The following is a 20,650-nucleotide window of genomic DNA, read 5'->3' as shown; positions in this document are numbered from 1 at the left end:
GCAGCTTTTCTTATGCCAGCATCACGAGTACTCAAGTTCGTACATTCTGCAGTGTAGAAAGACTGTTACCAATAATAGTCCTGCATTAGTGTAAGATACTTAAAGTACCAAAAGTAAGAGTACTTATTATCCAGCTAATTTTTGAATAAGATTGTATTATTACATTTGGAAATTATTGCTTAATTGTGTTAAATGTGTAAACCACATGTATGTTGCAGCTGCTAAATATAGAGCTAATTAATATTCCTTTGGTTAGCTTTGTCTATAATGGACTTGTTGATTGTATTTTGTATTCATGTGAATCTGTAAATTAACTAGTAACTCAAAATTGTCTGTCTGAATGCCAGAAATGTAGTAAAAACACTAAAATACTCAAGTAAAATACAAGTACAGCACTTGAGAGAATGTACTACCTTTCCATCAGTTGTTTGCGCCTCATTGATATTTCTTGTTTTTTATTTTGTTTTATTTGGAGGTGTTATTATAGAGGCAAATAATGGAGGAAAAAGCCCCAAACATCACAATGTACGTTTAGAAATCACCTGCAAATCCTTATATTTGTTAAACTGGACCCAAGTGCAATGTGTTTGCAAAAATCTTAATTTTTAATGTAGAGTCTTCAGTCTGCTTAAAGGATTTAGCAATCGTAACATCAATCAACACACTTAAATCACTGCATTAAATCAACACCGGCATTTTATTTTTTTTCTCCAAAAGCATGTAAAAAACAAAAAAGAAAGAAAATGCACAACATGATTGCGTACATTGGCGTAGAAAGGGGGGTGGGGGCGCGCTTGCATTTTAAAATGTTACACTTCCATACCACAACTAAGCAATAGAGAAGGGAGAATAGAGGAGAACGACTGAAAACACAGTCCAAGCGTCCTTTTGCTGTAAGGCCACCTCAATCCACAGGTCAACTCTGTACAGAATACATTTTCAAAGATGCATACATTTAAAATGTCTCGATGACAACAGCATTGAAAAGTAAGTCCACATCAAGATAAGCACGGAAATGAAAGTACTCACAGATTTAACATTTAAAACATTACACTGCAATCATTCACCTGAGCCTCTTGGCACCAGTGTTAAGTGTACCTTGTCTGCTCTGTTACAGTTAGAAGTTGAAATTCACAGATTCTTTAGTTGTACCTTGGCAAACTGCTAACGGAGAATGACAAAGACAGCATTTCTAGATACAATACTATTGATTTTAAAGCATATTCCTCAGGGATCCAGAGAACCAGTTTTAAATGAAAAAATTTAAATATAAAATATACATCGTCACACACAGGATTAGAATTATTGTACATTTTATGTGGCTAAAAAGTGGTTAGATAGGGGAAAAAATGGCTGCTGGTTGAGTGAAGTAATCCTATGTGAAAGAGAAGGGATCTGTTTTTGAAAAGGCATTACCAGGAGATTTCTTTGTTGAGATCTGTGCACTCAAAAGGGCTCGTTTTAAAAAGCAATAAGGGCATCTACGTATTTCTAAGGCTTCTCTTTAAAAAAGTAGAAGATATCCATCGGTTCATCACTTTAGCTTTCTATTCTGCACAGCATGCTTAAGTTCACAGTAAACTGTCACAAAAGAACTTTGTGTCATTCAAGTGTCAGTCAAGTCTCAGTGGTATTCAGACATTTTCTAACGGAGTTATTTGAATGGCTTTAGACTCATTCTTTGTATAGAATGAAATATAGATGTGGAAATCGTATCTATCTGGGTTCATTTCTCTTAGGTGCTGGAATAAAACAAAAGGTCTGGAGTGCAGCAGCTGCACTGCAGACAGAGGCAACATATTCAAAAACGTTGAATAAAGGCCGTGTTGAGTTCAGGGGCAAGTTGCTTTTCCTTTCTCTCACACTATACACTACGGTCACACTTTCCCCAGCAGGGGGTGCTCTGCAATGGGTTTTGCATGCAGCATGCAGGAGCATAGAGGGACCAATACTGTGAAAAACCCTCCTTCAGCCAACTACTGTTAATTCAAGATTAAGAAATAGGTCCAGGTGCTAAGGTGTATTTAGCTAATAAGACAGGAGATGAGAACAGGGAGGCATTTATTTAAAAAGGAAACCTGTCCACACTTACTGGATGGGACTGGGAGGAGGGGGAGGGTAACAAAGGGATGGAAGTTCAAGACACTGTGATTGGATTGGATCCGTCTACATCCCCCATAAAGAGCATCCAGCTATACGAATACACTCAAATACAGCAGGAGGGGAAAAAATGTAAATAACCACAAGACGCCAACAACTGACAAAGCATGAAATGACAAAAGGAACAAAACTGTTTCCTGCAAGGCTTAAGCTCCGTCCATCAACATCCTCATTTGTGGCATGCTATTGTGGTAATCATCCAAATGTTTACAGCTTCTCTTAAGATGTTTCATCCAACACAGTGAGGGATGTTAACGGACGAAGCCTCAGTTTCCCTGTGATTATCTTGTCACGTGTGGTCATATGTGCAAGACGAGAGTACAGCAAGGTTGGGAATGTTCACTAATCACAAACTACAGCTCTACGTACAGAGAGTATACAAAACACAATCTGAGAATTTCATTACAATTTCAACCACCAATAAAAGCTCAGAGAGGATCAACTTATGCCGTGACATCAAATCCAAACTCAAGTGCTTCCAAAAACCTTTAAAAAGTGATTTTCTATGCATCGATGAAACAAATAAAATCATTCACAACACAAAAGGTCGATACAGTCATAAGATAAGGCTATTAAGACCCAGTCATCCCAACATGCAAGGATTAGACTCACAGTGGTCAATAAAATAACAAACCAAGGGATGAAGCAAAAAAAATAATTAAACCCAATAATTAAAACACGAGAGGTGAGCCGTTGCTGATGTGTGCGGTTATTTTTACAGTACTCTGTACCCTGTTTGTTCCTCAAATATATGAAACCCAACAAACTGACATACCTGTCTGACAGCAAAGTCACAATACTGAGGACTATTATTTTGATTTGTGTTTTGTTATATGAACCATGTAATGTTTTTTTTAAATCCATGGGTGAAAATTGTCCTGAGTGTATGCTCTATTGCAAAACATGGATGCTCTGTGACCGCTCTGATATGTTTGCCTGAGCATACAGTTTATCCGTTAAAATAAAACATAAAAAAAAGGGTGTAAATTATTAAAAGGAATTTTTAAAAAAGAGATTATTATACTCCCCATAACCAGAGAAGGCTTTTGGTCACAATCAACTACCAATTCCAAAACAGGAAATTGGAAAAATAAAATCAAGAAAATACGGATATCAATTAAAGTGAACCCAAAATAAATCCCCCCCAAATTATTGTTTTAAGTGGTGTGGGTTATGACTGGCCAGTCACTTCCAAGCTGTTTGTGCATGTATCAGTTCTGATGGCATTTAAAAAGCGAGTGAGTGTGTGGGTGATTTCAAAGTGCCCCAGAATATGAGGCATGTGTTCATCGTGATGTATTGGAGGTGTTAGGAGGAAAGAAAGGAAGAGGCATGGCTGGGATGAGACACAGGCTGACATGATTATGCCGTCTTTGTTATATTATCCGTCTCCTTGGAGGTCCAGAGCTCTTTGTGCTGTTTGCGTCCGAAGCCCTCGTCGTAGTTGCCTTTGCTTTTGAACAGCTGCTGAAAGTGGGGTTTACAGTAAAATTCACCTTGAAGAGCTGCAAACGTGCCAAGGCTAAACGGAGAGAGGAGGAATGAAACGGTTATATACAAACCACGAGGTGGAGGAGGAGTCAGGAGAAGAAGAAAGTCAGGTAAACACACCAGAGAACAGTACATATAGTCACCTAAGTTTGGCGTTGCAGTGCTTGCAGCAGAAGCATGTTGAATGGAAGACCAAGTTATTGGCAACCAATCTCTCCATCGGGTAGACCGTCTTCTCACATGATGAACACACTTCTTTTTGGGTCTTAAAGCTGAAAGACTGAGCACAGAAATATACTGGTTTACTACCAGACACACAAACACAAATGATCTAAGCCTTGATCCTTAGTGAGATGAAAGCTGGCAAATACAAAAAAGACACAAAATGCAGGAAAGACTTCCTTTGCTCTTTGCTGAGATCAAAAGGCTAATAAATGTGAAGTGGGGCAAGAGAAACGCACACAGACGAACAGAAAACCATATTTACCTTAGATCGCTGGACTGGTTTCTCTTCAGTGGTGTTCCTGGTGTCCTGGATAAGAAAACAGAAAAACAACATTTACATTTGAACAAAATGTATTCAAATGTGCAAATGAGTATAAAGACTGCTGTTATGCTCGTAAATGCAACAACCAATGTAAGGTGAAAGTCCCATTACTGTACTCTTATTACCATTACCAGTGTGTTAGTATTGTCACCCCGATCTCTTTGTCCCCCCTCTTTCTATTTGCTCCATCTGTCTCTTTGCACCCCTGGGAGAGGATCAGGTGCCTTCTGTCTGGTCATGTGAGTTGAGCTGTGAGACGAGCTGCCCTCAACATAGCAGAACAGCTCAGAACCAGACTTCCACTTAAGAAACTTAACAAGGAAATAAAGAATGACGCCTGTTTCAAATTGTAGATTCCTCAGTGAATTAACATGACTGACACCTAATCTGGCAGTCTTTCTCTTTGTAACTTTTTAATCCATTAATGTAATGACGCATTATTTTACACTCAACCCTACAATCAAGCACAAAGTTAGGTTTACTCTTTAAGTCTCTGGCTGCCATTTAACATAGCTTGCCGTGTATTTTCTTGCACACGCTACGTGTTAGGTAATTACAGTTTGTTTTGTGATGACAGGAGGAATTGAAAGACTTCCCCCGAGGCGCTGAGAAGGTTAAGACAGGAAAAAGCTTGCACCATCTCAAGCTGGAGGAAGTTACACGGCAGTAATGACTGTATCTGCCCCCCCACCCAAAAACAACAAGCACCGCCACATCTTTAAGCAGGGCTAACAGGTAGTTCAAGTGGATGATAAACAGACAGAGACACATTCAGATGTGTACACAGTAACTGCCACAGAAAAGTCAGTGTGCAGGGAAGAAGGGCAGCCTCTGTTTAAGCGGGGGAAAAGTCCACTGCAGACTTTGCTAAAGCCCTGTTATGTAAGGCCGTTTGGCTGGAGCTGGAGGAAGTGGTGGAGGTGGGGTGGGGGGTCAGGAGCTGCTACCAGAGTTACAAAGTGAAGGAGATCTTCGGCATCAGAGGCAATTGCTGATCTTCATTTTTGCAGGTCTATTACTCTTTGACTTGCAAAATAAGAAATCAGGAGTCCACCGCAGCGATGGAAATGACAGCGTGACACATCTGCATCCAACTTCCTCATAAAAATGTTGACCTGCCTGATTTGATTCGAGATAAAAAGCCAGTTAAGTATCCAATGATTAAAGTATATTACAGTACAATTGTGCAAAGTGCAATTATGATATCTATATGTGATGGCACATTTCCAGACAATCACAGAGTATTGTGATTCTAGTAAGAATAGATGGACGTGGATATAGCTTTTGACAACAAAAAAAATACACCTTAGCAATCAAGGTACTTTGTAAAGATGAATAAAAAATTTCATGAATAAATACTAACATTTTTGATTGGCACCAAGTGGCATAATTATATTCAAGCCTATATCTGACACTTTTGTTCAGCTTGCCATGAAAAAAAGTACACATAAAATATGGGTATAACATAACATCACTGGAGCTAAGAGTTCGGTCATCAAGCTTCGAAAGACGTCACTGCCATGATCAGCACAAAATGTTCATTGTGTATTAAGCACACAACTCGCGCTGACAAAGAGGTCCTGTTCACTGATGTGCAACATCACTCCCGACCTCGTACAGCCAGAGATATCTATATCTATATTGAGAGAGCGGGAGAGAATAATATTTCGGACCCTTTTACCATAATGCATCCCTTAACAATCGAGTAGGAAAAGCAGCAATGCCGTTGTCTGCACTTATGAGAACCGGATGGCATGCTTCTGAAACGATTAGCTCATTAAGTGAGGCCATTCGGCTTCCTGTAGATGCAATCGCCTCCCAACTGTCTCCTCCTCATCCTCGATTCCCCTTGAGCTCAGTTAATACGTTGCTGCCAAGCTAGCAGACAGCTCACTCTTTGCTGGTTATGTCGCAGACTGCATGCTAGACCACTTCCTGTTGCTGCAGCAGGACTGCTGAGCCAACATGCTTCTGATCTTGTCAACATTATTTAACTTGAAAACTTTTAATGTGTAAACTTCTCACGGTGCATTTGGAGGGGAGGTTTATGTCAGCGGGAGGCTGTAAGACCCGGAAAATTAGGTCAATAAGGGCTTCATTTGTACAGATGAAATTAATGCCGCCTAAAAAGGAAAACTGATCCGAGGATAGGCACAGTATTGCCAATGTTTTTCTGGTTAAAAAAAAAAAAAAAAACACAACGCAGCAAGATAAGTTTTCCATGTTAGGGGGTAGGCATGCATTCCAAACACATACACAGGCATCCTGCAAGAATTCAGATAAGCTTGTGCCATCTTGTCTTCTTTTACCTTATATGTACATGAAGCTCAATTGCGCTCAAACAGCTCGAATGTGGCAGGAAGTTATGACACATCTGACGTCCTTTCTTGCAGAGTCCCAATGGGGACGGCAGTAACTATAGTACCGACTGACTTTGATCCCAATAAATGACTATCAATCACTTGCTCTCTATGAATGATTTAGCTGCAGAATGAACCCACTGTGAGAGATTTATGATCTCCATCAAGAAGCATACAATTCATAAATTAGCTCAAGACTCTACCTGGCTAATAAAAGAGATGTATGGGCCTTCACAGAACGAGGAGTTAAATATAAACATAAAGAAGGTTTGTCATGTATTTAATTTGATCTGCTAAGCCAAACAATGTCTAAACTGTGAAGCAATTTGACATTCTAGTGTGAGAGAAGCCAGAGCAGGGTGGAGAGTTGGTGAATCTTGCAACAGAGGCTCAACTCTTACCCAACAGCATCAGCACCTTGCATTAATCTTAAATCACACCTGCACATTTCTGCCTGGGTGTGTCTGTGTTCATGTTGCAGCCACACAGATGCTTTTGGTATGATGGCAGGTTCCTCTTTTCTCTTCTAATTTGTTTAAAAAAGAATAGTTTGACGTTTAAAGGACAGTGTCTTATTTGCTTTTTTGCTGTGGGTTAGATGAAAAGATCAATACCACTCTAGTGCCTGTGTGGTAAATATGACTGGAAAACAGGAGAAACTAGAGATTTGTGATTGGATCACAGCCTGTTCAGGTCAGTTCCCACCCCACTACTTCATGCACCCTTACCTGGACCTCACCCATTTTCCAACTACCGGTATGCGTTCATTTTGATCTCAATTACACAACTGTAAAGTTTTATGGTGCCAAATCAGGCCTGGTGTGTGTGCGTGCGTGTGTGCTGTCACAGCTACTTCTTGAAGGAAAATAAAAACCCACCGTGAAACTACAACATGCTTTTTCTCCTCTTAAAAAAAACAAAAAACAAACAAAAAAACCCCCAAAAAAATCACCATTCCCGTCACAAATCCAAATGCTTTCTCCCCCGAGGCCACAGACCACCTACGTGACAGGGAGTTAAATGACCTTATGCTTTTAAAAAATAGGAAAATAAGTAATAGAGAATTTGAGGATGCAGTTGAGAAAGCAACTTCAAGTTACATGTATGCAAGTCCTTCTCTGCTATGGAAGTCAACAGGCATCAAAACTATAAAGCAGCCAGCCCTGTCTAAATCTCACTGTTTACAAGGGCTATCTGCCAACATAAATCTCAGCCATTTAGAACAGTTATAACAACTCTATGAACATGCTGACCTTTCACTCTCATAATATTCTTTAAAGAGTTCAAATGGGAACTATTAACTCCTCTTTTTCTGTCCTTGGTGCTGATGGACACGAGACACTAGACAAACCCCCACTGCTTCACACTCCATCATCTCTGAATGCACACTATGGTGCACGATTCCTTGCAACAAGCCCGTAGAAGGGAAGGCAGGCGATATGTTAACAAACGACTTATGTCATTAATCCAAAACAAGGCTCCCACTCTCTCATCCCTTATATTTAGAAATGTGATCATTGTTCAACTGTTTTGGACACCAGAGTGGGAAAAACAGCAGAACAGTTGTGAAGAGACTCATCCTTCTAAAACACAACCAAAGTGTTAATGAGTAATCTATCAGTGGTCAAGCAGTTTCACTTAGAACTTACAACCAAACTTCTTTACAGTCCAGTACTAGCAATATAAGCCATGAATATTGAGGGTAATATTTTTGCAGACCGCATTTTACTGCACATTGCACTGTTTGGACCTGGCACTGATCCAACAACTGTAACAGCTGCTGCAGGGAAGATAATATATAGGCCCCCCTTGAGAACTTTCCATCAAAAACATACATGAAGAGCAAAGCAAGTTATCTGGAAAAATGCTTGAAAAAAGATTGTTATATGGTTCATAAATATATATTTTAAAAAAAAGTTTCTGTGATGAAAAAAGTGAGTATTAGCTGAGGTTTCGACACTTCACTGGCTGTGAAACTCATGAAAGTACGATGAAACTGTCTGATCCTTGAAAATGCACATGGAGGGTCACAGCAGTCTGCAGAGTAATCACATCGTTGAGTCGTTTGATCGGCCACTATTTCGCTTCCCTTTTTGAGCTTCCTGTATACAACAACGTGGCACTTTTCTACGTTTGAAGGCACAGGGCGCTAAATGTCTGCAGGTCACTTTTGTCAGCTGACACATGACGGACACTTTTTTAAATTCCCTGTCTGGGAGGGCTGTTAAGGTTCATGCCTTTTAGAGGAAATATGTGTAGTATGACAAGGGCATCTGATTATATCCATTCATTTACCATCTATGATTTCTTTCAGTTAAGCAACTAATCCCTTTGTCTACTGAAGGTAAAAATGTTTTTTTTTTTTTTTAAATATGCCCAAAAACAAAAGTTAACATATTCAAAATGTATTTTTAATCACAAAAAGAGAAAACTAGCCAACTTGTTAGAAAAGTAATAATTGAAGTTGAAAATATTTACTGATGTACATTTGTTAAATAAAATAACTTACAATGGTAAATGTAAACCAAAATACTCAACCCATTGAGGGTTGGATTCAAAATTACACCGAAAATCTAAGTAAAACATTGAAATCCCAGGCTGATCCAACTTATAACTCATAATGTGACTGTACCTGTGTTTGGCCCCCGTGTGCCTGTATGCTCTGAGCTCCTGGACAGTCTGTGGTAGTACTTGGCGGTGTCAAAGGCACCGATGCATGACGTCCCATAGGTGCTTAATTGGATTAAGGTCAGGGGAACGCGAGGGCCAGTAAATGGCATCAATGCCTTCGTCATCCAGGTACTGCCTGCACACTCTGGTCTCATGAGGCCGGGTATCGTCCTGCACCAGGAGGAACCCTGGGCCCACTGCAGTACCTCACAGCAGTCAGGGTACCATTGCCTATGAAATGGAGGTCTGTGAGGCCCTCCAAGTAAATGCCTCCAGACCATCACTGACCAACCACCAAAGCAGTCTTGCTGGATGATGTTACAGGCAGCATCACGTTCACCACGGCATCTCCAGACTCGTTCGAGGCATCCTGTTCTCTTCACATAGGCATCTGTGAAGAGAACAGGATGCCTAGGACCTGCCAATTCTGGAGTTCTCTGGCGAATGCTAATGGAGCTGCACGGTGCTGGGCTGTGAGACCAGGTCCCACTCTCCCACTAGAGGACTTGGGGCCCTCATGCCACCCTCATGGAGTCTGATTCTGACAGTTTGGTCAGAAACATGCAGATCAGTAGCCTGCTGGAGGACATTTTGGAGGGTTCCTCCTCCACAAAAAGGAGCAGAAACTGGTCCTGCTCCTGGGTTGATGCCCTTCTACAGCCCTGTCTAGCTCTCCTCTTGTAAAGGCTGGTCTCCTAGTATCTCCTCCATGCTCTTGAGACTGCTAGGAGACACTGGAAACCTTCTTGTTACCTCATGTATGGATGTGCCATCCTGAAGGAGCTGGACTACCTGTGAACTTGAATGGGCTGCAGGTATAACCTCATGCTCAAAGTAGTGACAGGGACATTAGCAAACCACACAACTAGAGAAGAATCAATCCGTCTGTGGCCACCACATGTAAAAAACCTTCCCTTTTTGGGGTTGCCTTGCTTTTGCATCTTCATTGCACCTGATTCATAATCACTCGTGAACCCCTTCATTTTATTTAGCAGTTTTGAATGAAAAATTATATTAAATTTAATTTTTGTCTCCAAACCAAATGTGTTCAAACCTGCAGTGCACATAAAAACTAATGGTTGGTGTTGGTATGCTGCTGCAGCTGATCCGTTTGCTTTCTTCTTAAAATTGCAAAGTCCCAAACCAGCGGAAGAATGTGTTGAAGACCTGGAGCCTGTGTTGACTTGAAACAGCGAGAGGCTGCTGCCTTCTGCAACTCGCCAAAGGTAGAGAAGAAACAGCCTCAAGTGGCACTTCTGATCCGATGTTACCACAGACCGACGAGAGGAAAGCTTTCACAACCTAATTCTCCTTTAGGGTAGGAATTCAGGGTGACATGCTCCATCCCGTCTTCAAAAGAAAAAATGTACTCGCAACTATCGGCTTTGTGATTTTCCATCACACAGTGAAGGCTTTAACTGAGGTGTTGTTGACTTGGGCAATGAAGACCAATGTTCTAGACTTTTCCCCCCAGCAAATAAGCTATTACATTATTTCCCCAAGATCAAATGCAGATCATTTAAGTCACAATGAGCAGATTTCCACAGAGCTCCGCAGACCTCAAAATGTGACTGCTGCTGACAGATGATACTGTGGGAAACTACACACACTGCCCTAAGGTCCTTCCAAACCAGATAGCCTGCATTAGATCAATGCTTCCAGCCAGCCACAGAGATGCAAAGCAATGTGAGAACACGGCTGTTGTTTAAACAATAAATACTGAGAAATATTCACGCACAGAATTAAACAGCAGAGAGCTGCTGGGGGAAAAAATCCTAAAAAACATAATGCCAACCAATTGTATCCCTTAAAAGCATTTACTTGCAATACCTACAACTCTTCCATGCCTGAAATAAGCTTCATGCTCCTGCCCCGTTCACACTACCAGTTTATTTCTCATTTTCAAAGCAATGCCTAAGTGCAACATAGCAAATGGCTGGGGAAAAAAAGGGACAGGTATGCAGCTAGTTAAAACTATTAGTCTGACCATTTTAGCCCACAGCTCTACTGCCTGGACCTGCTGGCGACCTATTTAATACCGTTGTGCACATCTGACAGCAGGGAAACAACATATGGCACTTCTAACATGCACAACAAATCAGGTTTTGTGTGCCGTTAATGGTAATTGTTTGACAGAAGAACATAAGGCCAGACAAATAGTGTTTGTTCGTCCTCACTGCAGCTTTGTACAACATGCTTTGTCTAAATCTGCATTATTTGTTTATTTCATTTGGGCAGACAATCCAAATTGCGACTGCAGCCTCTCAAATCCACCAGAATACTGACGTAAATCAGCCAGCAGAGCAGCATGTCAATCTGTGCTGTCAACTCAGACCGACATTACAGTCAGACAGTTGCAGGAAATTAAAATGACCATATACTTACTTAAGCCTCGTCGCCATATGCCAGGGCTATAATGATACAGTGTTGTAAATGTGGTGCCCTTGGTGGTTTTACCAGACCACAGCAACAACACCACAAACACATAAAAGATATGTTTTATAAGAGTGAAAATGTTTTACTTCCAACTGGAGATTTCAACCTCATTCTGATATACAAAGAGGTTTAATGCAGTCACTCATCCCATTTGATATGAATCGGATTCTCAGCAGCAGAAGGGTTAATTCATAAATTGCAGTGGACATTTCGTGTACTGGTATCCCAGTAATTATCTGGTATTTTGAGTATAGAAGTATCTTATCCTGGCTTCAAACTTGGACAGGTTGGAGCCTAGATTTGGTCAGTTGCAACAACACATTAATCTGCTAATGTGCGTGTAACTTTAACTGCTGTTCGGACAAAACAAAAACCAGGGAATAGAAAATGAATCCACAGATCCATTTACCAATCGGCCGTTATGTGAGTGCAATTTAATTAATTATCCGTTATACACATAGCTACTCAAATTAGCTGGGGTATTTTTTGCTGAATGTCTAATTAATTGGTTTTTTTTTAAAAAGCACGTTTGATATTAGCGTTAATTAGCCAGCAAGCTAGCAAACTAACACGTTAAAACAAGCGGCGCAATGTTACTACCATTAGAGGAACACGACGGCGGGCGTTTAAATTCTCCTCAGATTCTACACAAAGCACTCCTATAGTGATTCTTTCCCCTAAATGCTGGATTAACATCCAACAATCACACCACGGCTTACACAACACACTGGCTCCCGGTTAGCTAACCCCGTTAGCGGGTGGACAGACATCATCACCTCACCTCATCTCGCACACAAAAAAAAAGAAGCAGAAAGGGGAGCAGCGGAGGGAGGGGAGGCTGCAGACGATAAAGAGCACTCACCATCTGCGCTTCTTGTCTGCGGCACGCTGACTGATAACGGCTGTTCACTAAGTGGCTCTAGGTTGATATTTGCTCTCTCATTCGGTGTTCCGCGAGGCTTTTGTTGTAGACGCTGACCCCGGTGCCGGCGAGTTTCTAACCTCCGCTTCGCTTCAAGTCTCGGTTTTCAACGTTTCAACGTTTTTTTCTTCTTCAGCAGGAGGTCGCACGCTATTGGTTCTCATCTGCTCCTGATGCATTCAGGGCCTGTCGGACACACGAAGATTAATGGTGGAACAAGGAAGTCTCTGTTAAGCTTTTGTATGAATATTACTCCGCCCCACAACAAGAAGTACTACGATGTTTTAAATGAGTAAAATTGGAAATACCACAATGTAAAAATGTAAGTACGAAAGTATATACCTAAAGAATCAAACGTATAAGTACTCATTATGCAGAATGACCCGTTTAATAATAATAAACATTAAATGACTGATGCATGAATGAGTACATCACTTTAAAGGGGCTCATTTTAAACATGTTATACATTGTTCGCTCTGGAATTAAGCTACATGTCTATCATTCATATATACCGGTATATATATATATATATATTCTATAAATCTACATTAAATTTAATTTGATGAAACTCTTTCTGGGGGGGTTATCATGTATTATTTAATTAATACTTTATGCATTATGTTTGTTTGATGACTAAATAAACTTCAGAAGGGAGTTAATACTGGGACAATGATGACTATTTCCAAGGTAACGGTTGATTCAAGTGCATTAAGAATTATGAGTGTTCACTGCCTCACAGTGGACACAGTGAGGAAGTGCAATGCTTCATTTTGTCATTGCTAAGAATCATGTAAATCTGTGCTTCACATCTCATGCCTGACACTCTTTGCCTCATGAATTGATGCAACTAAAAAATAACCAATTAAAACTGTGCAGAAGAGTGACACAGTGTGTCATTGAAAGCAGATACAATAGTAGATGCCAAAGGCGCCTTTTAATCAAAACTTCATTTTTTTCCCCACATGTGAATGAACCATTGAAATTCCTCTCATACAAACAAATGCATCATTCTTGAAAAACACTTCAAAAGCATAGACAGACTAAATGCCAAAGAAAGGCACTTCACTAGAACTCAAATACAAGACACAAAAAGAGCAATACTTAGTTTTAACATATGTGGGACTTAGTCTTCACCGAGCGCTTTCAAAAATTAAACTATTCGAAGAGTTATCTTTGTACATGAAGGAAATACAAACACACAAACACTATTGGCAAAGAATTAGGAAGAAAATAAAGCTTCAGGTTTGCAAGCACAAAACCATGTGAGGAGCTTAGTGAGAGACAACAAGACAATAAGCAACATAATCCTAGTTTGGAATTGTTGACTGACAGCAGGATTCATTACAGCTCCATTGCCTGATCCTATTGACTTCTAACAACAGTTGATGATATCTGTACAGTGACCCTCTCTGAGCTGCTTGCGTTGATCTGTCTGACACACTCTGCTGAGCTCTGACCAAATTATGAGGTCTAAACCAACCTGGCAGTACATTTTTTCCAACGTCTAAAATCTCCCACTTGCGGTCCTGTTCATCAGCCTCCGATATGCTCAGCTATCTGCCTAAACAACAGACAAGCTCACCATGGAGCAGTTGGTTGCACGTATTATTCTATTGCTGCCTTTCCCTTTAGTTGTCCCATCTACTCTTTCTACGCTTTGGTGGTTCAGGGACAGCAAAGCTATCATCTCCTCTGTTCCTCCCCTCCCCGCTCCCCTTGTCTCCCCCGTCCCTCTCACTCCTCCGATCATCTCTCTCTCTCCCCTCCACGCTCCCCCTGTCTCCCCCATCTCTCTCACTCCTCCGATCATCTCTCTCTCTCCCCTCCCCGCTCCCCCTGTCTCCCCCATCTCTCTCACTCCTCCGATCATCTCTCTCTCTCCCCTCACCGCTCCCCCTGTCACCCCCATCCCTCTCACTCCTCCGATCCTCTCTGTCCCTCCTGTTCCCATCTCCATTACGACCATCGCTGTGTCGGCCGCTGCTGCTGCTGTAGCGGTCCCGGTCGCCATGGCGGTCCCGATCTCTGTCTCCGTGGCGATCCCGGTCTCCGTCTCCGTGGCGATCCCGGTCTCCGTAGCGATCCTCTCCACTGTGTCGCTCGCTCCTGTCACTGTGGCGGTAACTACTATCATGCCGCCCCCGGTCCTCCCCGTGTCTCTCCCGTGGGATGTCTCTCTGTGGGGGAGGTGCAGGCAAAGGGCTGTGCTGTGAAACTGTTGGACTCGTGGGAACAGAGCTCAGGGTGCCAGCGCTGGTGAAACCAGACATGGACATTGACATGGACATGTTGGTGCTCTGGGACCGCTCTGAACCATTGGCGGACTCGGTTGGCACAGAGCTCAGGCTGCCAGCACTAGTCCAACATGACGAGCTGTTAGACTTAGTGGTGAGTTTTGGAGGGCCGCTGGACGCAGCCACAAAGTGGCTCTTATACTGAGCCTAGACGAGAAGGAGACATTGAGAGTAAGAGATTAGCTGCTAGGGAGGCAAAACAGAAATCCATACCGTGAAACTTCACATAAAGGATTTCACTGCTTCAAAACACAAAACTCTTGTGCTACGAGCAAACGACATAACACCAGTTTTAGATTTAAAATCAAGAAATATGCGATAGGAAAGAAAAAGAAAACAATATCAACGTACATGAAATAAAGTTAAAGATATAATAAAGACACAATAACCCAGACAGAAGCACAGAAGGGAGAGATTTCTACCTGGAAAGCTTGTTTCATCGCAGACATGCGATCTCCCATTGCCCCAGTGGTTGGTTTGCCGTAGCCTTCAAAGCTACTTGTGGAAGACAACATGCTGCCACCACGTTCCTGCAGAAACAACAGTTACTCACATCTCTCAGAATTTCTCCAAATATCACCATGAATCTCCTCAAACTAAAGGAAAGCTTAGACCCCATAGAGCACTTAATGCGGTCAGAGGGTTAACATTTTCTAAGTGGTGTAATTTTACAGTGCATAGTAACTACTATTATAACCATATAAAAATAAAATGCAGATTTAGGGTGAAATACTTATTAACTCACAGAACTTTCAGCCCCCAGGCCGGGTCTCTCTCTATAACCAAGACCACCTCCACCAATGTTCATCTTCTTTCCTTTACCACCCTTGAATCTGGATTTCCTGAACCAGGGATTCTGGGGGAAAAAAGAGAAGAAGAGCACAAAGTTAAATATATATATAAAAAGTAAATATATACTCTACAGATTTTTTTAATCTTTAAGTTATCTATCTCACCTGCATGGCTAAATCCATCAGTTCTTTGGAAACGTCTTGATTAGCTCCCTCGAGATTTCTCACGAGGTCGCCGGCGAACGTCGTGTCTTTGTTGGTGAGGAGAGTGTAAGCCACCCCCTTCTCTCCAGCACGACCAGTTCGACCAATCCTGTGTGTGTGTGTGTCGATGTCTCGTGCTACGTCATAGTTCACCACTGTGCGAATGGATGGGATGTCCAGACCACGGGCTGCAAACAGGAAGCAGCAAAATGTTAAACATGATACATTACACATGATCCTACAGTTTGTTTTAAACTAATCTCTCCATATACAGTACAGACTAAACTGTCAAAAAAGCAAATGCTTAAAATTTGACACAAATACATTCATGTGAACAAACAGAAAGTGACGAGGAGGGAAAGAAATGGGAGGTAAAAAACTTCATCTCCATCACCGCCCACTCTTGTACTCACCAGCTACATCAGTGGCCACCAGAACAGGCAAATTCCTTTTCTTGAAGTCACTGATGACCTTGTTCCTCTCACTCTGGTCCATGTCTCCGTGCAGGAGGCCCAGGCTGTAACCTTCCTGGGTCAGGTTAGTTGCCAGTTCTTCACAGTTTAACTTCTTGGTGACAAAGATGAGGACTGAGCCAGAGGAGGTGAACTCCACCAGCCGCCGAGTCAGCCAGCCCCATTTATCTGTTGCGCTAGGCAACATTTCCACCATCTGGGTGATATCCTCATTGGCCTGGTCAGAGAAGTAAGGTCATTAAAACATGGGGTTGAAATGTCAAAGCTTATATTTTATTACATTTTAATGAAAGTGTAAATACTATAATTCTAAAAACAATACAGTTTTGCTGACACAATAGTGCAAATTGTAGATAAGGTATGATACATACTTCTCCTATGTCTCCCTGCACCACACGAATAGGATCTGTCAAGATGTCTCTGGCCAGTCTCTCTATCTTCTTTCGAAAAGTAGCACTAAACAGAAGGGCTGTGAAGAAAATCATATTACGAATTATTAAAAAAAAAAAAAAAACTCATCTGAAGCTCTGCTACCATGTAATTTAAAATATTGTCTTATTACTTAAAGAAAACCACTTACTCTGTCTGTCTGGGCGGACGTGGCTAGCAACAGATCTAACCTGATATTCTGAAAAGGAAGACAGAAATAAGATGTAGTGCAAAAAACAGGATCAAAACACCTTTGATACAATGCTGATAATGCCAACCAACCAAAGCCCATATCAAACATGCGATCTGCCTCATCAAACACCAGGTATGACACTCTTTGCAGGGAAGTGGCCTTCTTCTTAACATGGTCAATAAGACGACCCTGTGCAAACACACACAAACAGTAAATCTCTCATTTGTTGCAGGAGTGGGGTGTGAATTTACTTCTCCAGGATGCAGGTCGAAGATAAAATATGGCTGTTTTTTCTCTTACCGGAGTGCACACCACAATCTCTGCTCCCTCCTGCAGAGCTTTAGCCTGCTCCCACATGCTGCCTCCTCCATAAACCGCCACAGAACGCAAAGAGTAGGCTTTGCCAAAGCGCTTACATTCTGCATGGATCTGGCAAAATTACACATATTAGTGACCCAAATCGCTGAAAAATGTACTGACTCTGCCCCTTCCTATTTCTTACCTGCTGACAAAGCTCTCTTGTGGGACACACAATGATGGCAATGGGTCCTTCTCCTGCCTCCAGTTCCTTTTGGTCCATGATGTGAACCAACATGGGCCAGATAAAAGCTGCAGTTTTTCCACTGCCAGTTTTTGCGATACCAATCATGTCGCGTCCAGACAGAGCTATGGGCACACCCTAAAACCCAGATTGGGAACAAAAACGCAACAATGTACAATGCGCAACCTTAATATATAAATATATATTGCAACCTTAAAATTTGCACTATACCTGGCACTGAATCGGTGTGGGCTGAGTGTACTCAGACTTGCGGATTTGGTGCATTAGCTGCTCATCAAAGTTGAAATGAGCAAAGCTAGTACAAGGTTTTGGAGGGTCAGCACCAGATACCTGAGAAGGACAAGAAAAAGATGCAGAAATCCAAAGGCATTTATGATGATAATGACAATGACATCAGTGTATTAAGAAGATTTATGTCCCCAGACTGTTTTTTTTTTCACAGCAACCACTGCAAGAAATATTGCAAAAAAATTGGATTGCCATAAGGGTAATAACTAATATGACGTGTATCATTAATATACACATGCATGAATCTTTGACTTACCCTTAAGTTCAATTTGTGCCTCAACTCAAACTCTTGAGTTCCAGTCAGGTGGCTGAGCTCTTCATGCTCATTGTAGAAGTTTTTCACAAAGGGTGGGTAATCAATCTATAGACACAAGGACAAAAGAATCGTAACAAAATCACTCCTATGACACACGTTATAGACATAAATGTTGATTTGTTGTTGGGACAGCACGCTTAAACAGTACGCTTAAACAGCAGTCAACTGTACCTCAGAGTGGTCAATGGGAGGAAGGGGCAAGATGATTTTCTTGGTGGTAGGGGCGATTGGATTCCCATCACTGTCATAGTCAATGTTTTCGTCCTCTTCCTCTAGGGTCAGCCCAGCTGTGGGATTCTCTGCCATGTAGCGGAAGTAGGCTTCCTGCAGAGAGCACAGCATTTCATGTGAAAAACTGAGCCCGAGTGCTGCTTACCACAGCGTCCAAGCACCAGTAACTGACAAATATCCAAGGAAACATTCAGCTCAATAGATGGACAAATGACTCACAATCTGATATCATCATATCACTTGCTGATAAAAAAAAAAAAAAAATCAACAATCATTTCATCACTTTCTAGACAACAAGAATAATCTACACAGGAAAAACAACTCCATCATAATAATCCTAAATGCAACCTGCGTGGTCAGACAGAGGAGAGGGCTTTATAACATTAGAGAAGGTAGATTTAGGAGATGTTTGGTCTGGAGACCTCTCTGATCAACGATGTAGTGGATGAAAAACTTTGGAGGGCTCACTCACTTGTTCATCTTCTTCTTCAATGTCATCACGAATACCCCTGAAATGAGAAGCGGAGAAAAAAAAAACTTCCCTGCGGCTCGTTCATACACCCAAGACAGCCCACATCCCATTATGTCTAAGGTCAGTGCTTACCTGATGATATCTATTAAATCAGCAAAAACATTGCCGAATGTGCCATGCTTTGTGCATTAAGCTAAATTGCTATTGTAGTGAAGACAGTGCAGGAGGTACATACAAATTAACTGTACTATTATCGTAAATTAGCAAGCTTATACTTAAGCTCAAATATACATTTTATAAATATTAATTATAAATAATTATATACTTTTATAGTATTAATAATAAAATATAAATATTACTTCATGTGGGCGATCCTTTTTTCCCTTCTGGGTAAACTTCAATTTAAGCCTTCAGAAGTGACTAAACAGCTAACCAATGAAAAAATTAGAGCTCTATTGAGTCTTACTTGGCTGTCTTCTTCTCCTTTTCCTTTTCCTCTAGTTTCCTCATGTCTTTAGCTGCTTGGTTCTGGAGGAGCAAACGGCAGGATTTGTTAGAGAAAATAGCAGATTAAGCATTTCGGAGCACATTCTACTTTGCCTCTGCTGAACTGTAATACTCGTCCCACCTCAACCTCTGCCATAAAGGCATCCAGTGGGTCATCTTCACTGTCTGACCCACCACCAGACTGCATCTGCTGCCGTGTGGGCGAATTCTCAGCTGGGATGTATGGCAGATCCACGTTGCTGCTGGACTCCTCTTCATCATCTTCAAAATACCTTGTTGAAAACGACAAAGATGCAATTTTTCAATACCACAAATACTGATAATGGGTTGAGCTAAACACGTATATATTTGTATGGGAGAGCTGTAATACTCACGCATTTTCCTCATCAAAATTTGCTCTTTTTGTCCCTATTTTGTAGAACGACGGGAGCTGCTGGCCCTTCCCATATCCACTTGATCCTGGGGGTCCAAATGATGGCGATGGCTGAGGCAGGTCGGGTTCCTCTTTTTTCCCTGCAAGGGAAAATCCTCCAAACCCAAACCCTCGCTTCACACCCGGACCACCTTTGTTCCAGTTCATGTTTCCGCTGTGAAAACAAGCGGGCAATTGAGACGTGTCTGTGACTCCCGATAATCTCAGCAGTGGATCATGTAAACGTCTCTTCAGCTAGTGTCGCACAGACACCTCGTTTTGCTGCTCTTTAATTTTGGCAGCAACATTGATGTTTGCACAGCTAACATTATACATCTAACGTTCGTAGTTGTGCAAATTAAACGGTGTTGCAATACATGGGCTAACTCGCTTTCAATTCATGAGGCGTTCTTATTCATGTCCACGGAGCCACAAAACGCATTAAAACATTAATCAGGTGTTCATTTACGTTGATTTCTGCAGGAGGAAACGTTATCTGGCTGAGAAACTGACGTGACTGAGTAACCATAACATTAGCCTGTTGCTAAACACGGCACAATAATACAGCTGCTGGCTCAGTGCGGTTCATTTTATTTACAGCAACATAACAACAACATTGCCAACTAGCTAACTAACGTTATGTTAGCTTAGCGTTAGCTCAAGGCCGCAAAATGAAGGCGAGGTGGGGGGTGTGCGAGGCTAGGGTCGACACACCGTTAATGTGGTCTAGTTAGGCTGCATTTCACAACCTCACACAGTGTACGATAACATAATTTGTTGATTGACTCTATCAATCATTTTATAACAGGAGCTACAAGTGCGGAATTACCTGTTTGTGATGCCAGTAAATCCTACAGCGTTTTCCAGTAGACCAAGCTGTGCTTACGTCATC

At 41.6% G+C, this 20,650-nt stretch overlaps 2 protein-coding genes across 2 annotated transcripts; both read right to left on the bottom strand.

The window, feature by feature from the left end:
- Window positions 1-678: 678 nt before the first annotated feature.
- Window positions 679-12,688, bottom strand: limd2 (LIM domain containing 2). Its single transcript, XM_084037363.1, has 4 exons — window positions 12,527-12,688; window positions 4,139-4,183; window positions 3,795-3,931; window positions 679-3,682 (listed from the first exon to the last, which is right to left on the bottom strand). The coding sequence occupies exons 1-4, from the start codon at window positions 12,527-12,529 to the stop codon at window positions 3,523-3,525; spliced, it is 345 nt and encodes a 114-aa protein (XP_083893489.1). The 5' UTR covers window positions 12,530-12,688; the 3' UTR covers window positions 679-3,522.
- Window positions 12,689-14,207: 1,519 nt separating this feature from the next.
- On the bottom strand, window positions 14,208-20,647 carry ddx42 (DEAD (Asp-Glu-Ala-Asp) box helicase 42). Its single transcript, XM_084036616.1, has 18 exons — window positions 20,588-20,647; window positions 19,721-19,933; window positions 19,468-19,618; window positions 19,306-19,367; window positions 18,840-18,876; window positions 18,308-18,460; window positions 18,077-18,181; window positions 17,743-17,862; window positions 17,473-17,649; window positions 17,271-17,399; window positions 17,060-17,159; window positions 16,929-16,976; window positions 16,720-16,817; window positions 16,289-16,565; window positions 15,837-16,063; window positions 15,626-15,736; window positions 15,303-15,410; window positions 14,208-15,027 (listed from the first exon to the last, which is right to left on the bottom strand). The coding sequence occupies exons 2-18, from the start codon at window positions 19,924-19,926 to the stop codon at window positions 14,215-14,217; spliced, it is 2,922 nt and encodes a 973-aa protein (XP_083892742.1). The 5' UTR covers window positions 19,927-19,933; window positions 20,588-20,647; the 3' UTR covers window positions 14,208-14,214.
- Window positions 20,648-20,650: the final 3 nt, after the last annotated feature.

Source organism: Eutrigla gurnardus (assembly GCF_963514095.1).
Source record: "Eutrigla gurnardus genome assembly, chromosome: 20".
NCBI lineage: Eukaryota > Metazoa > Chordata > Actinopteri > Perciformes > Triglidae > Eutrigla > Eutrigla gurnardus.
Note: the sequence above shows the minus strand (reverse complement) of the source record. Positions and strands in the feature narration are given on the sequence as shown.

Excerpts from the sequence above, each read along its gene's own strand:
- ddx42 (XM_084036616.1), bottom strand. The coding sequence starts at position 19,926 with ATGAACTGGAACAAAGGTGGTCCGGGTGTGAAGCGAGGGTTTGGGTTT. Across the intron at positions 19,368-19,467 it reads CCTTTATGGCAGAGGTTGAG|AACCAAGCAGCTAAAGACAT; the intron begins GTGGGACGAGTA and ends TTGCTCCTCCAG. Across the intron at positions 15,737-15,836 it reads TGATGGATTTAGCCATGCAG|AATCCCTGGTTCAGGAAATC; the intron begins GTGAGATAGATA and ends TTTTTCCCCCAG.
- limd2 (XM_084037363.1), bottom strand. Across the intron at positions 3,932-4,138 it reads AACCAGTCCAGCGATCTAAG|TCTTTCAGCTTTAAGACCCA; the intron begins GTAAATATGGTT and ends TTCTGTGCTCAG. Across the intron at positions 3,683-3,794 it reads CACTGCAACGCCAAACTTAG|CCTTGGCACGTTTGCAGCTC; the intron begins GTGACTATATGT and ends CTCTCCGTTTAG.